This window comes from Mesocricetus auratus, unplaced genomic scaffold, assembly GCF_017639785.1.
Source record: "Mesocricetus auratus isolate SY011 unplaced genomic scaffold, BCM_Maur_2.0 Super-Scaffold_100051, whole genome shotgun sequence".
In the NCBI taxonomy this organism is placed as follows: domain Eukaryota; kingdom Metazoa; phylum Chordata; class Mammalia; order Rodentia; family Cricetidae; genus Mesocricetus; species Mesocricetus auratus.
In genome coordinates this window covers 1,426,301-1,442,461 of record NW_024429228.1, presented here as the reverse complement: position 1 = coordinate 1,442,461, position 16,161 = coordinate 1,426,301, and the positions used below count along the sequence as shown (strand labels likewise).

At 41.7% G+C, this 16,161-nt stretch overlaps 1 protein-coding gene across 21 annotated transcripts in view; it reads right to left on the bottom strand.

The window, feature by feature from the left end:
- Positions 1-16,161, bottom strand: part of Adam22 (ADAM metallopeptidase domain 22) — a 226,899-nt gene that overhangs the window by 67,571 nt on the left and 143,167 nt on the right. For all 21 annotated transcript variants that reach the window (XM_040735852.1, XM_040735853.1, XM_040735855.1 and 18 more), the window contains exons 5-6: positions 14,039-14,121; positions 689-752 (exon numbers count right to left, since the gene is read on the bottom strand). In XM_040735852.1, coding sequence (XP_040591786.1) covers positions 689-752; positions 14,039-14,121 — 147 coding nt within the window. The remainder of the gene's footprint in view (positions 1-688; positions 753-14,038; positions 14,122-16,161) is intronic.

Here is a 16,161-nt window from a genome sequence, read left to right as displayed (position 1 = left end):
AACAAACAATGTGCATTCCTGGAAATTAACTCCTCTGTAAATGTTTAACTAGCATTGCTTGAAACATGAAGTTCATTTGTATATGCAAAGCAAGGATTGAAAACTATATTGTTTCTTCATAGTCCATCATAGATTGCTCTCAGCCAAAGAGTAACAAAGGGCATTGTAGTCTATAATATTAACTCAATCCTTTCCTAACTTGCAGCAAATGTTCCAAGTAGAAATACAACAGGAAGGCAACCAGTTACCAGCCAAGGTGAGAGCTCTCACAGGACACCAATCTTACCACCACCTCGATTTCTAATGTCACAGCCTACAGAATTATGAGAATATACTTTGTTGTATAAGACACACCATCGTGATATTTGGTGCAGTTGTCTAAACTAAAGCACATCATGTGACAGAGAGAAGTTGTCATTTCAGAACATACTTCAGGGAAAGTATTCCCAACATAAGAAAGGAAAGGCAAGAAAAATTAAAAATTAAAAACTGTGTGCTTGATTTACTCAATATTGCGTGTGTGTGTGTGTGTGTGTTGTGTGTGTGTGTGTGTGTGTGTGTATGTGTGTGCGTGTGTGTTGCCCTGGCCCTAACAATACAAAAATAAGCAAAGGGTGGGAAGGGGAGGAAAGAAGAATGAAGGTCTTCACACCAATGCTGACATTCGCATAGCAAGCAGAGCACTTACTTGGGAGGTCTCATTTTCTTCTGGCTCAATGAGATATGTGTGGTTCCCATCATAGAACATCCCACTGCCAGGTACAAGAAAAGAATTAGACATAGCTATCAAGTGTCAACCAGAGCAAGATTATTTTAGAGTCAGTAACACAGGACTGGTTACTTTCAGTGTCTATTTCCCAGACCTGTCCATCCTCAGCAGACAAATGGCACATTGCACAGCCATAGCACACCACACACACACACACACACACACACACACACACACACACACACACACTTCTGTGAGAAAAAGTCCCCTTCCTCTGATCCCCCCAAAGGCAGAACCTTCCACCTTGAACTCCAAGCTCAAGACTGGATTCTCCAGCAGTTCCATTATTCTTATAACATGGAATTCTGAGACTTACTAGAGGCCACCCTAGAGTATCTGTTAAAGTGTAAGCCTCAAGGAACCCTCTGCAGATTTCTAGGCTGGGACTCTGGAAGCCATATCTAAAGCAAGCCCCAGGCCACAGTGGTGGCATATCCCTTTAATCCCAGTGTGCTCTGTCAGCTCTGCCTCGAAAACTAAAACAAATCTCAGAGTCCGGAAGTGGTGACATAAGCTTGTAATCCCAAGGACTTGTAGGTGACAGCAAGAAGATCACACGTTCAAGGCTGACCTGGGTAAATTCATGAGAGCTGTACAAAAAAAATCAAACGTTAAACATCTGACAAGGATACAGCTTGTTGGTTGAGTATCTGCCTAACATACACAGCCATATAGTATTGGGGAAAAAAAAAAAAACAAGAAAGCCCCTGATGACAAAAACACCTCTGTGATGCTGATAACACAGGCTGCCTGAAATCACACTGACAATGACCTCCAGCCATACTCTGGAAGGTGCTTTGCTAATGAGGTGAATGCATTCGAACAACTTGCCCTCAACTACATTTTTCCATGGCTGTAGGGAGGGAAGCCATGACCATCTTCGCTGTAGAGGAGAGACACTAAAGTAACCCTTCCTAGATTCTATATCCCGTGCAAGGAAGACAAGAAGCTGTGCAGTCTGGGTACATGAACTGACCGTCCTCAAACTGAGACCACCTTCGTTCGTTCATTCATTCATTCATTCATTCATTCATTCAGTGAGGAAGGGGATTTAAGTTAGGAGACCATGAATTTTATGGCGGAAATCAAGCGGGTTCAACTTAATAACCAGCACTAGCAGACTGGGTGTGGGAGAGCTGAACAAGAAGACTCCTCCTAGGAGATCGGGGCAAGGCTTCACAAGGAAGACGGCCCACCTACAGTGTACACAGGGCATTTCAGATGCTCTCGCGGCATGATCCGGGAACAGCAAGAGGACAACACAGTTAGGAGCAGAATGGCAGGGGGCAGAGGAACAGAAAAATGCAGGCAGTGGCCCTGCTGGAAGGCATAGTAGGTAGCCTCTTCTGAAGGCCTTGACTGTCACTCTAAAGGGAAGATTGTCATGCAGGCTTCTAAAGAGAGGACATGCCTTCTCCCTGCTTTGTTTTGTTTGTTCTTTGGGACAGAGCATCTATCAACCGGAGGCTGGCCTAAATTAACGGCTATCTTTTTGCCTCTGCCTCCCAAGTGCTAAAATTGCAGGCATGAGTCATTATGCTTGGTTCTCCCCTGCCTTAAAATATCCCACTTACAGTGTTATAATGCTCTATGGAACTGCAAGGCTGAGGGTAGGGATTAGTAGAATGGGGTTACTATAATAATTATAATAATGCAAGATAAAGAAGATAGTGGTAATAACAGAAGTGGTGAGAACTGGCCAAATTCTGGAGTGAGCGTATGTGTGTGTGTGTGTGTGTGTGTGTGTGTGTGTGTGTGTGTATGTATGTGTATGTGAGAGACAGAGAGAGAGAGAGAGAAAGAAAGACAGAGAGAGGCAGAGAGACAGACAGAGACAGAGAGAGACAGAGACAGAGACACAGAGAGAGAGAGAGACAGAGAGAGAGAGAGAATCTGTGTGTATGCATTTGCACGTCTGTACTTTTCTTTGCTGTTGAGGATTGAACTCAGGGCCTCACAGACTAAGCCCATGGTATATCACTGAGCCACATGTCCCGCTTAGATATATCTTGAAAGTAGAACCAAAAAAGATTTGCTGAGAAGTTTGATGTGGTCTTTGCCAGAAAAAAAAATCAACAAAGACTCTAAGGTTTTGACCTGAGCAGTGTAAAACAGCGTTGACATTGTAAACAAAGTAACAGTTGCAGAAGGAACACAGTAGGCAGCCCCAGCAGGCAGAGAACAGGAAGGAGGGCACAAACCAAGAGTGGCTTAGGACCTCTCATTCTGGAGATGTCTATCTGCTATCCAGAGATCCTGCAAAGGGGGTACCTCAGTTGCTGTCCCACTCCTGTGAAGAGACACTGTGACCAAGGCAACTTATGCAAGAAAGCATTTAACTGGGGACTGGCTTACGGTTTCAGAGTTAATCCTTGGTCATCATGGTGGGGGACATGACACCAGGCAGGCACTGTGCTAGACAAGAAGCTGAGAGCTACCTCCCGATCATCAGGCAGCAGGCAGAGAGAAGGAAACTGGGATTTTGAAACCTCAAAGCCCACCCCAAGTAACACACCTCTTCCAACAAGGCCACACCTCCTAATCCCTTTTAAACAGTTCATCAACCAAAGGCTAAGCATGCTAAAATATGAGCCTATGGGGCGGTTCTCATAACAGCCTCCATAGGAGATTTTGAAGTACATATGGCTTCATTTCCTGCTAAAGAAAATGCCTGACACCACTCTGGTTGGATGGACACAGTGTTTCTACTGAGATTAGGTGCCTTGTGGTTCTACAGATACTGGGCTCTGGTCAGGCACCTACATTAAAATTTCAATTTTGGGGTTTAAATGATCACATGATAGCCAGACTGTTGGTCACAGAATATTATCCATCTCTCATTGATCATGTTATGAAATCTACTGGTGTCCCTGAGCTGTAATTACAATGGTTTCCAGGTCTGCCTCTGTCTGCTGGAACGTTGTCCACATGTCTTAAACTTTCTTACACTCACAGAACAGCTCTTCCCACATCTGCACAGTTTGCAAATGTAAGTGTGTTTTCTAAATATGAATGACACTGAATTTGGAATTTAAATGATAAACAGATATAGTATTAATGTAGTCTTTTATACTATTACTGATATATACATCTGTTTTGATTCCTCTTCAAAACAGACAAAATATGACAGACATTTTTCTCTCTAACACTGCTAAGAACTGAACAGATCCACCCAGAATACTATATAACCATTAACCTTTGCCAAAGTTCCCAAGGCAAGCAGATTGTTTTGTTTAAGTACAGTGTTACTACCTGTGATAATTTTCATGAACTTTGGCACAAACAAAAATCTACTTGGGAAGAGGAGATCTCCAGTGAACTACCTTCATTAGGAGATGAACTACCTTCATTAGGAGATGAACTATCCAGTGAACTATCTTCATTAGATGGGCCTACGGATAAGTCTATGGGGCATTTTCTTGAGTGATGACTGACATGGGAGGGCCCAGCCTACTATAGGCATTCCCTCCCCTGAGCAGATTCGTCTGGGTCGTATAAGAAAGCAAGCTGAGCAAGCCAGTAAGCAGCACCCCACGGTTCTTCATCAGTTCCTGCCTGCCTTCCCCTGCAGATGGACTACAGAAGTAGGCTGAATTAAACACCTTCCTCCCGAGTTGCTTTTGGTCAGTGTTTCCTCACAGCAATAGAGGGCAAACTAGGATGATGTCCAGTGGGAAAATCAGGCTTGTTTGCTTTTTTATTTTCACTGGGTTTCATTGCATGTTGTGCAGGGAAGCATCATTGAGTGCAAAGAAAGATTCTGAGATTATCTGCACTTAGAAGATTCTGATTCCCACCCCACTGCCCCTTTCTCAGTTCCTGTCTACCAAAACCTGAACCATCCCTCCCCTGCCTGTCACAGTATACCAGCCCCTAGCACCAGCACAGGCCCCCTGCTTGACCAGAGGCCACACCAGGACTACAGGTAGTTGGCCTGCCTGAGCACTGTCCCCATACAGTGCCCACCCAGTGTGCCCCCAATCACCCCAGCCCCCCTTATCATGATATCCCAGATTCCAAGTCCTGCAGAGGAACCCCTGAGGTCATCTCAACCATCGGAAGTCCAGCCCCAACTCTTCTTAACCACAGTCCAGTCAGAAGACCAGAGGGGAAACAGAAACCAAGAAACAAAACACCCAAACAACAAAGACAAACTCAGAAATGGGCACCTAGAGCTATAATCCACCCCAAACTCAGGTGCCTAGATGTCAGTGTAAGAACACATCCAGGAAATGTGGGGCACTATGAAAAGGCCAACCCTAAAAGTAACAGGAATACATGAAAGATCAAAGGCCCAGAAAATATTTTTAACACAATCATAGAAGTTTTTTCTAACCTAAAGAAGAACATACCTATAAAGATACAAGAATCTTACATAACACCAAATAGATTGCACCATAAAAGAAAGTTCCCTTGCTTTTCACTAAACACTAAACATTCAGAACAAAGAAAGAGTCTTAAAAGCTTCAGGGAAATAGGCTAAATAACATATAAAGGCAGACCTATTAGAATTACACTCGACTTCTCAATGGAGTCTCTAAAAGCCAGAAGTGCTTAGAAAACTGTCCTTCAGACTCTAAGAGACCACAGATGTCAGCCCAGACTGCTATACCCAGCAAAACTTTCAGTCACCATAGATGGAGAAAACATGATAGTTCGTGATAAAGTCAAATTTAAACAATATCTATACACAAATCCAGCACTACAGCAGACGGTACTAGAAGGAAAAAAAACTCCAACTCAAGGAGGTTAACTACACACATGAAAACAAAGGAAATAAATATTTCACAACAGCAAATCCAGAGGGAAACACACACACACACACACACACACACACACACATGACAACACTACCACCAACACCATGAACACCATAATAATAGGAATTAACAATCATTGGTAATAAATGGCTCCCAATATCAATATATTCAATTCCTAAATAAAAAGACACAGACTAACAGAATTGATGCAAAAACAGAATCCATCCTTCTTCTGCATACAAGAAACATACCTCAACATCATAGATAGACATTACCTCACAGTAAAGGATTGGAAAAGGGTTTTTTCAAGCAAATGGACCTGAGACACAAGCTGGAGTGGCCATTCTAAATAGACTTCAAACTAAAATTGATCAAAAGAGACAGGAAAGACACTTCATACTCATCAAAGGAAAAATCCCACAAGATGAGTTTTCAGTTCTTAACATCTGTGCCCCAAACATAAGAGTACCCATGTTTGTAAAGGAAACACTACTAAAGCTTGAATCACACATCAACACTTACACACTGATAATGGGAGACTTCTCAATTCTCATCAATGGACAGGTCATCCAGACAAAAGCTAAACAGAGAAATACTGGAGCTAACAGACGTTATAAACCAAATGGATCTAACAGATCTCTACAGAACATTTTACCCAAACACAAGAGAATACATCTCATTTTCAGCACCAAATGGAGTCTTCTCTAAAACTGACCATATACTAGGTCACAAAACAAGTCTCAACAGATCCAAGAAAACTGAAATAACCCCCTGCATCCTATCAGACCACCACGGATTAAAGCTGGATTTCCAAAACAATAGAAACAACAGAAAGCCTACAAGCTCATAGAAACTGAAAAAAAAACCTCTCTGCTGAATGACTACCAGGTCAAGGATGCAATTAAAAAAAAAAAGAAATTAAAAACTTCCTAGAATTCAATGAAAATGAATGCACAACATACCCAAACTTATGGGAGACAATGAAAGCAGTGCTAAGAGGAAAGTTCACAGCACTAAGTGCCTTCATAAAGAAATTAGACAGATCTCATACTAGCAGCTTAATGGAACATCTGAAAGCTCTAGAACAAAATGAAGCAAGCTCACCCAAGAGGAGTAGACAGCAGGAAATTATCAAACTGAGGGCTGAAATCAATAAAATAGAAACAAAGAGAACAAAACAAGGAATCAAGGGAACAGCGTGTATTGGGGATTTTGTGTGTCAACTTGGCATAAGCTAGAATCATCAGAGGAAGGAGTCTCGGCTGAGGAAACGCCTCCTTGAGATCCAGCCCTAAGGAAGTTTCTCCTTTAGTGATCAATGGGGGGGTGGGCAGCCCATGGTAGGTGGTGCCATCCTTGGCTGCTGATCTGGGTTCTAAGAAGATGGGAGGAGCAAGCCATGGGAAGCAAGCCAGTAACTGGTACATCACCTCTGCATCAGCTCCTGCGACCCTGCCCAGTTTGAGTCCCTGTCCTGACTTCCTTCAGTGATGAACAGCTGTTGAAGTGTAAGCCAAAAAAGTCCTTTCCTTCCCCAACTTGCTTTGTGGCCATGATATTTCACAGCAATAGAAACCCTAGCTAAGATGCAAAGAGTTGGTCCTTTGAGAAAAGACAAGATAGACAAACCCTTATCCAAGCTAACTAAAAGACACACAGAGAATATCCAGATTAACAAAATCAGAAATGGAAAGAGGAACATAACAAAGGCCACCCAGGAAATCCAGAGAATCACTAGGTCATGTGTTAGAAACCCGTACTCCACAAAATTGGAAAAATCTAAAAGAAATGGACAATTTTCTTGATAAATATCACTTACCAAAGTTAAATCAAGCTCAGATAAACAATTTAAACAGACCTATAATCCCTAAGGAAATAGAAGCAGTCATTGAAAGTTTCCCAGCAACCACAACAACAAAATGCCCAGGACTTTTAGCCTAGAATTTTAACAGTACTTGAAAGAAGAGCTAATGCCAATACGTCTCAAATTATTTCATGACATAGAAACAGAAGTAACACTGACAAATTCATTTTATGAGGCCACAGTCACTCTGATACCCAAACCACACAAACACTGAACAAGGAAAGAGAGTTACAGACAAGTCTCCCTCATGAACACAGGTGCTAAAATTCTCATAAACCAAATAAAGATCACATCAGAAAGATCATCCACCATGATCAAGTAAGCTTCATTCCAGAGATGCAAAGATGGTTCAGCATATGAAAATCAGTCAATATAATCCACCATATAAACAAACTGAAAGAAAAAATTCATACAATCACCTCATTAGATGCAGAAAAAAAACCTAACAAAATCCAATACCATTTCATGATAAAAGTCTTGGAGAGATCAGGGATAAAAGGGACAACTTAATATAATAAAGACAATATACAACAGGCTAGTAGCCAACATCAAATTAAATGGAGAGAAACTCAAAGGGATTCCATTAAAATCAGGAACAAGACAAGGCTGTCTACTCTCCCCATATCTATTCAACATAGTACTTCAAGTCAAGCTGGAGAAATAAGACAACAGAAGATCAAGGGGACACAAAATAGAAAGAAAGAAGTGAAAGTATTGTTACTTGTATATGATGATAGTATATGTAAGTGACTCTAAAAATTCTACCAGGGAACTCCAACAGCTGACAAATGCCTTTAGTGAAGTAGCTGGATACAAAAAAAATCAGTAGTCCATCTATACACAAATGACAAACTTTCTGAGAAAGAAATCAGGGAAGCAATATTCTTCACAGTAGCCACAAATAACAAAAAAATATCTTGAGGTAACTCTAACCAAGCAAGTGAAAGGCTTGTACAACAAAATCTTCAAGTCTTTGAAGAAAGAAATTGAAGAAGGTATCAGAATGTGGAAAGACCTTCCAAGCTCATGGATTAGTAGAATAAACATAGTAAAAGTGACAATCTTACCAAAAGCAATCTACAGACCCAAATGCAACCCCTATCAAAATTTCAACAAAACTTGAAAGGGCAATACTAAACTTCAAATGGAAAAACAAAAAGGCCCAGATAGTTAAAACAATCCTGTACAATAAAAGAATATCCAGAGGTATCACTGTCCCTGAAGCTCTACTACAGAGGTATAGCAATAAAAATCACATGGCATTGGCATAAAAACAGACAGGTGGATCAATGGAATCGAACTGAAGCCCATACATAAGTAAAGCCACACACCTATGGACAACTGATTTTTCACAAAGAATTCAAAATTATACAATGGAAAAAAGAAAGCAACTTCAACAAATGGTATTGGTTTAATTGAATGTCTGCATGCAGAAGAATGCAGATAGATCCATATATATCATCCTGCACAAAACTCAAGTCCAAGTGGATCAAAGACCTCAACATAAAACCAGATACACTGAACCTGATAGAAGAGAAAGTAGGGAATACTCTTGAAGGTATTGACACAGGACACAACATATGGGACTTCATGAAATGGAAAAGCATCTGTAAGGTAAAGGACACTGTGGAGGTTTGAAAGAAAATCTTTCTCAAAGGGAGTGGCACTATTAGGAGGTGTGGGCTTTAAGGTCTCCTAAATGATCAATCCATGCCAGTGAGACAGATCATCTCTTGTTGCCTACACAAGATGTAGAACTCTTAGCTACCCCTCCAGCACCATGTCTGCCTGTGAACTGTTATGTCTCACCATGATGATAATGGAATGAACCTCTGAACCATAAGCCATCCAATTAAATGTTTTCCTTTATAAGAGCTGATTTGGTCATGATGTGTCTTTATAGCAATAGAAACCCTTCTAAGACAGGCAAAGTTAATGGGTAAACAACAGCCTACAGAATGCAGAATGGGAAAAGATTTTCACCAAGTCTGTATCCAAGAGAGGACTTATATCCTGTGTTCCTGTGTGTGTGTGTGTGTGTGTGTGTGTGTGTGTGTGTGTGTGTGTGTAAAGAAAATATACATCAACAAACCAAATAATCCAATTTAGAAAATGGGTAGATATCTGAACAGATAATTCACACAGAAATATCCCAAATGGCTGAGAATCAAAGAAATGTTCAACACCCTTAGCAACCAGGGAAAAAGCAAAGGAAAACTAATTTGAGATTCCATCTTACACCTGTCAAAATGGCAAAGATCAGAGACACAAGTGACAGCTCATGCTGCTGAAGGTGTGGAGCAAGGGGAACACTCCTCCATTGATGGTGGGAGTGCAAATTTACGCAGACACTATGGAAATCAATATTGTGGTTCCTCATAAAATTGGGAATTGATCTACCTCAAGACCTATCTATAACACTCTTATACCCAAAGGACACTCATTCAGACCACAAGGACACTTGCTCAACTATGTTCATAGCAGCTTTATTCACAATAACCAGAAACTGTAAACAAGCCAGATGCCCCTTAACCAAAGAATAGATAAAGAAAATGTGGCACAGTTACACAGTGGAGTATTACTCAGCTGTTAAAAAACAATGACATCATTAAATTTGTAGGCAAATAGATAGAACTAGAAAAAAACTCATCCTGAGTGAGATAACCTATACCCAGAAAGACAAACATTGTAAGTACTCACTTATAAGTGGATATTAGCTATAGTAACAAGGAGGGTTCAAGAAGGGACCCATGGATTTCCCTGGGAAGGGGAAATAGAATAGATCTTATGGATGGACTGGGAGTGGATGGGGATGGGAACAGGGGGATCAGGCAGGGGAAGGATGGAGAGAGAGTGTTGGGAGAGAGGACTGGAATTGGGGAAACATTTGGGGGATGATGAGGAAACTCCCTGGAATCTACAAGAGTGACCCTCGAGAAGCCTCTTAGTGGAGGGGATACAGAGCCCAAACTGGCCACCTTCTATAAACAATCAAGGATCCCAGAAGTGGGACTGACATCAACCCAGCCACAAAACCTTAGACCTACAATCTGTCCTGCCTTCAAAATAAGCTGAGTTAATGGAGACCCAAGTCACAAGAGGAAGCCCATGCCTGGTTGACCTGGATAGCCAGGAACCCAGAGGCTGGACAGCCTAGAAACTCAGGATAGAACCAAACACTACTAGCCAAAAAAAGTCAATGAAATGATTCCTAATGATATTCTGTTATACTCATGGACAATTGCCTAGCCCAAATGTCATCAGAGAGGCTTCATGCAGCAACTGATGGGAGCAGTTGTAGACCCACAGCCAAACACTAGGTGGAGCCAGGGGACACCCCACAGAAGAGAAGGAGGAACAACTAGAGCCAGAGGGGTCAAGGACACCAGGAGAACCTGGCACACAGAATAAACTCGGCAGGACTCAACGGGGCTCATACAGACTGAAGCAACAATCACAGACCCCCACATGGTTCTGATCTAGATCCTCTGCATAGACACTATGGCTGTATAGCTTCATGATCTTGTGGAACTCCAACAGTGGGGGAGGGGGCTGTCTCTGTCTCTTTTGCCTGAACTTGGGACCCTTTTCCTCCTACTGGCGCCCCTTGTCCAGCCTTGATAGGAGGATTTGTGCCTAGTCTTATTGTGATTTGTTCAGTAGAGATCCATGGGAGGTCTGCTTTTTTTTTTTTTTTTAAACAGAGGTTTCTCTGTGTAGCGCTAGCTATCCTGGAACCCGATTTGTAGACAAGGCTGGTCTTGAACTCACAGAGATCCACCTGCCTCTCCCTCCCAAGTGCTGGGATTAAAGGCGTGCACCACACCCAAGATGCTCTTTTTTTAAGGGACCTGGGGGATTGATCTGGGGGGGAGAAAGGTTGGGGAAAGGACTAAGTGGAGTAGAGGGAGAGAAAACTGTGATCAGGATATAATGTATGAGAGAATACTAAAAAAAAATTAAAAAGCAAAAAAAAAAAGACTCTGACTCCTCATAACAACATGGTTTTACTAATACCCTAATAATAATAATAATAACAACAACAACAAAACAGCTGTTTCATTTGCTTTGAGGATTGACAGCTTTACATTGTAACATAAACTCTACATGTGTTAAGCCTATAACAAACCCTACAGATAGAACCAAGTCATTATGGAAGAGTTGAGCTAAATTGTTACAAAGCTGGATTAAAACAAGACTTTGAAAGGAAACAGCAGCCATTCTTACAAATTTCCACAAGAGGGCAATAAACTTATATTTGATTTTATCTTTTTAGGTTACCATAGTTACAAGATTTTGTGATAACATCAAACATGCATGGATCAAGATATTGCCTATTAATCCTTTGAATTTGTATAAATGTACCCTAGGAGAAAAGCTTACTAATATAATTTTTCCCATTTTATGTTCTCCAACTAAATGCAGTGAATCAAAAACCTGAATAAACCTCAGTATGAACTTGGTCATTCATAATACACGAATTATGCATGAAGTGATATAGCTTATATCTAAACCATTGTAACTGAGATAGCCTATCTCATTTAATGTTCAGTAATATCCCCCCCCCAAATTGCTAGGAGGAACTCTGTGTAGAAGTAAAATCATGATAATAATACAGTTTATCAGTAACAAAACGTACAAAACATGCTTATACCACCTAAGAAAGCCCAGCCACAGTTGCATGCAATTCTGTCCGTACTTGTAGACACATCATGGATTTTCTATTAGTTTCACTTTGCTTAGTTTAAAGTGAAAGAATTTTTAAAGGTAGATAATGAAATATACTAACTTAAGGCAACTGAGGCAGGATCGTGAAAGGCATAGTTCGCACCTTCCTTAAAGGACTGTGGGAGGGTAGAACCCAGCTATTGTTCTTAGATTCTCGTGACTAGTAGAGCCCATAAAAGGAGCTCACAGCTTCCTCCTAGTTGTCACAACACGGTCCACTTGGGAAACTGGGAAGCAAACTAAAAACCAGTGAGCACGATGCTCACACTGTGACTTGGGCTGAGATTCTGAGCCAAAGAGAGAGATGGGAAAAGGCCTCCTATGTTTGCATCACTCTTCCCTCCAACATCCATTTGCTGTTATAAATGTCATCTAGGTCAGACACAGTATCCTTAGCCTACAGCCGTGCTGTGTTGCGACTAGATAGATCACTTTTACTATGAAAAATGATTTCAACATTTCTTTCATCTGCTACGAAAATGAAGGCCTGGATAATATGCAAAGATGCCGTGTCTTTAGTAGCATCTCTTTACTCAAGGAACACAGGCAAAATAAATACGCATTTATTTACCATAGGAAGCAAGTAGAAGCTTCGCATTAAACAGGCACAGAGTCTTCCTCCTCTGGTCATTTATTTGCCCTGGCAGTTTCTCTCTCTACCTGTCTAACATACTTCTCCCCAGAGCTTGGCTAGACCTTTCACTTGGGCCACTAGCCAGACTCCCCAGCCCTTCTCATTCCATTGCTATTAGAGATTTAAGATCTAACATCCATTGGAAGATTCTCTCAGAGCACACCACAGGGCCCACTCCATCTGCTGAGGTGACCCACCTTCAGAGATCTCATCCCTGCCGGTCCTCCAGCACCAAACCTCAGTTTATATTTGGCCCTGGTGCTATTTTTTTCTGTTCTCAAATAAAACAAGCATACCTAAATATACCTATCATACTCCACAATAAAAAGATGGGCTGCATTTGCCCTACACACTTCCCTGAGGTCTCAGGGCTCACACATGCTAAAATTGCCTTAACATTTCTAGTGCCTGCTACACAGTAGACTTACAGTAACAGTTGATTAGAGTAACTACAAAAAGGATATCTACCAAAAGAGAGAGAGAGAGGGAGAGAGAGACAGAGACAGACAGAGAGACAGAGAGACAGAGAGACAGAGAGAGAGAGAGAGAGAGAGAGAGAGAGAGAGAGAGAGAGAGAGAGAGAGAGAGAGAAGACTTAAAAGTAATTAAGGTTTAGGTCATTCTGTGCAAACAAACAAGTAAAACAAGCCAGAAGGAATCGAATGAGTCAGTCTAAACAGAGTGCTCTGGGATGTTTTCAAGAGGCCATTAGTAGAAATGGTCCTGTGAGCATCACCGTCATGGACAGGATGGAGAGAGGTGTACTCCCACGTTCACCATCAGCAAGCATTCTGATGCACAGATCATGAGAAAGGAAGCAGGGGAAGACAAGCCACCCTTAGAGCTCTAGGAGCCTGTGTGTCCCCTCCCAAGGCTGCTGTAGTCACGTGCCTTCCTGCTGAACACGGAGCTTGTGAGGTCATCTGCAGCCTTTGTTTTCCTGCAAAGAGCCATGAATCTTCATCTGTTAGAATTTCTATCATCTCAAGAAAATATAAAGACTTGATCAAGCCAAGGAAGAGTTGGGGGCTGAATTGGCTTTGAGGGGCTAATCATCCCCAGGAACAGAAAACAGTTACCTGAGCCACTTCTGTCTGAATCTAGATGGAACTAGAAAAATTCTCCAAGTATCACTGTACACGCAGCATAATTTCAAAGCCTCTGGCTTCTGAAACACTAACATTTTATCAGTGCATTCTGGAACCCTAAATGTTACTAGTACATTAAACATACGGCAAAGTTATTGAGGTAGCAGATGTACAAATAATTTATGTGGTACTTACTGGAGTCCGTGGCATGTTGACAGGGCGACAAATGATACAGGGTTCCCTCGGATCTGGCCCTGGTAGTAACAGTGTTCTCCTCCCTGGAAACAGAAAGAGAGGACATGAGCCTGGCCAGCCCAGGACACCCTGCCACATTGCTTCCACCACGATGCACCTCCGTACACTCTGTACAGGGTTTCATTCTCACGATGCACCTCCGTACAGGGTTTCATTGCCCAGATCAGTATTATCCAGTCAACTCCAACAGAATTATTCATAAACCTGCCTACTGAGCAGACTTCAAATCAAAGAGTGGGGGCATAAAGGCGGCCTTAACTTTGCTTTTATGCAGGTGTTATTTACAGCAGCCAAGATGCTTCCATAAATGTGTGGCCCATGCACGGGGATAGGTTTAATAACCCATCTCGAAGTTCTGAGGGATTCAATTCTGAGCAATGTTGCAGCAGTGATTTAATATTCAGCTGAGCAAAAAGAAACTGGAATCATTTGCGAGTCATTAGATTCCCATGATGGAGGAAAATCTGTGTTTTTGTGGTGTTCACATCAAGTTAATAGTGCTCTTTCTCGACTTGGGAATTGCTTTCCTTGTAACAGTCTGTGGGTAGGGTTTAACAAATGGTTAGGTTTCCTCTGCAACTGGTCACATTAACTGAATTTAATTCTTTAAACACAACTGGAAAGAAAATGGTACATAGATGATCTGGCATCCTATGGTGTTGTCTTTAAATACCCGATTGTGAGAGAAAGGTCCAGAAACCACAGTACGATGGAGGGGATCAACGTCTTATTAACACAGATCCCTTGCTGCAGCAGAACGCATTTTAACACAGTCTATGGGTGATTTATGTGCACATAAAAGTTTGAAAAGCTCTGCTCTAAATCACCTTTCCCATTCATTCACTAATTTATTCATTCAGGAGCAGAAAGCCTGTCATGAAATTGACATTCTGAGATTTTAAAAAAATTAGTGAAACGGGAAGGACTGATGGAATGAGAAGAGGGAAATGTTACCTGCATCAGTCTCCCTTAAGGATGAGCCCTATTTAAATACCCAGTGTTGACAAGTAGACAGGGAAGAATCAGACAGAATCAGACGACACGGGAGGCCATGGGGCTGAGCCTGACGCCACTGCCCCCAAGACAACACCATAGTATCTGGGAACCCTCTGCTTTAGAGAGTTCCAGTAAAATGGCAGCATGCAGTCCCTGACCCGACTGTTGGCCAGGGCAATGGCATTTTGTGAGCTTCTCCATTTTGGCTGAACTGTGACAGTTCTGGGAACTACCATAATTTGGCTTCTAGAAGTCAATTAACTTACTCCTCTAGATTCTTGACTGTTCTGCCTCATGAACCCCCAAGGAATATTAAGATGTTACTGATCACATAACATTCTGTAACTCCCAGCAATGGTCAGCTTCAGACCAGAGAAGAAGAGCCACCTTCCCAACCTCCTCTTGTAAGCGGTATGTCTACTCACGCTATCCCTGTTCAGATCACGGTTAAGCATTCATGTGGTGAGTCTCTATGGGCTTAGCTTCTACCGTGATTATGAAAAGCAATCTCACAGAAAACTCCCTGATTCTCTGGACCTTAAAATCTTTCCTCAATGCTTCCCAAGCCTTAGGTGCAGGGGTGTTTGTAGATGTGTCCATTGGGACTGGGCTCTACCTCTCTGCTTCCTGGAAGGCTACAACCATTAAGACTCAAGGCACTCTGTAACCCTCAAAGTTGCCAAGTAGAGATACAAACTTTGGATGACTACAAATCCAGGATTCTTTCCCCAACACCACTTATGAGATGTATCTAGAACTTGTGATTTATGTGCTCCAAGTCTAAGCTTTCTCCTATACTGATTTATTCTCTTATTCTACTCTAGACAGACTATAAATATTCTCCATTGGACTATGAGAATGGGGAACTGTCCATATATTTCATTACAAATATTCAAGCCAACATATGATTCAGATAGTTTTTATTTTCTGAACACATCTGGTTATACCAGAAATCAGAACACTAACTTCATAGGGACCATACCAAAAAAAAAAAAAAAAAAAAAAAAAAGAGGTCAATAGTCAATGAAGTAGCCTGGACAGAAAAACTTCTTTTTAAAGTGTTGTTT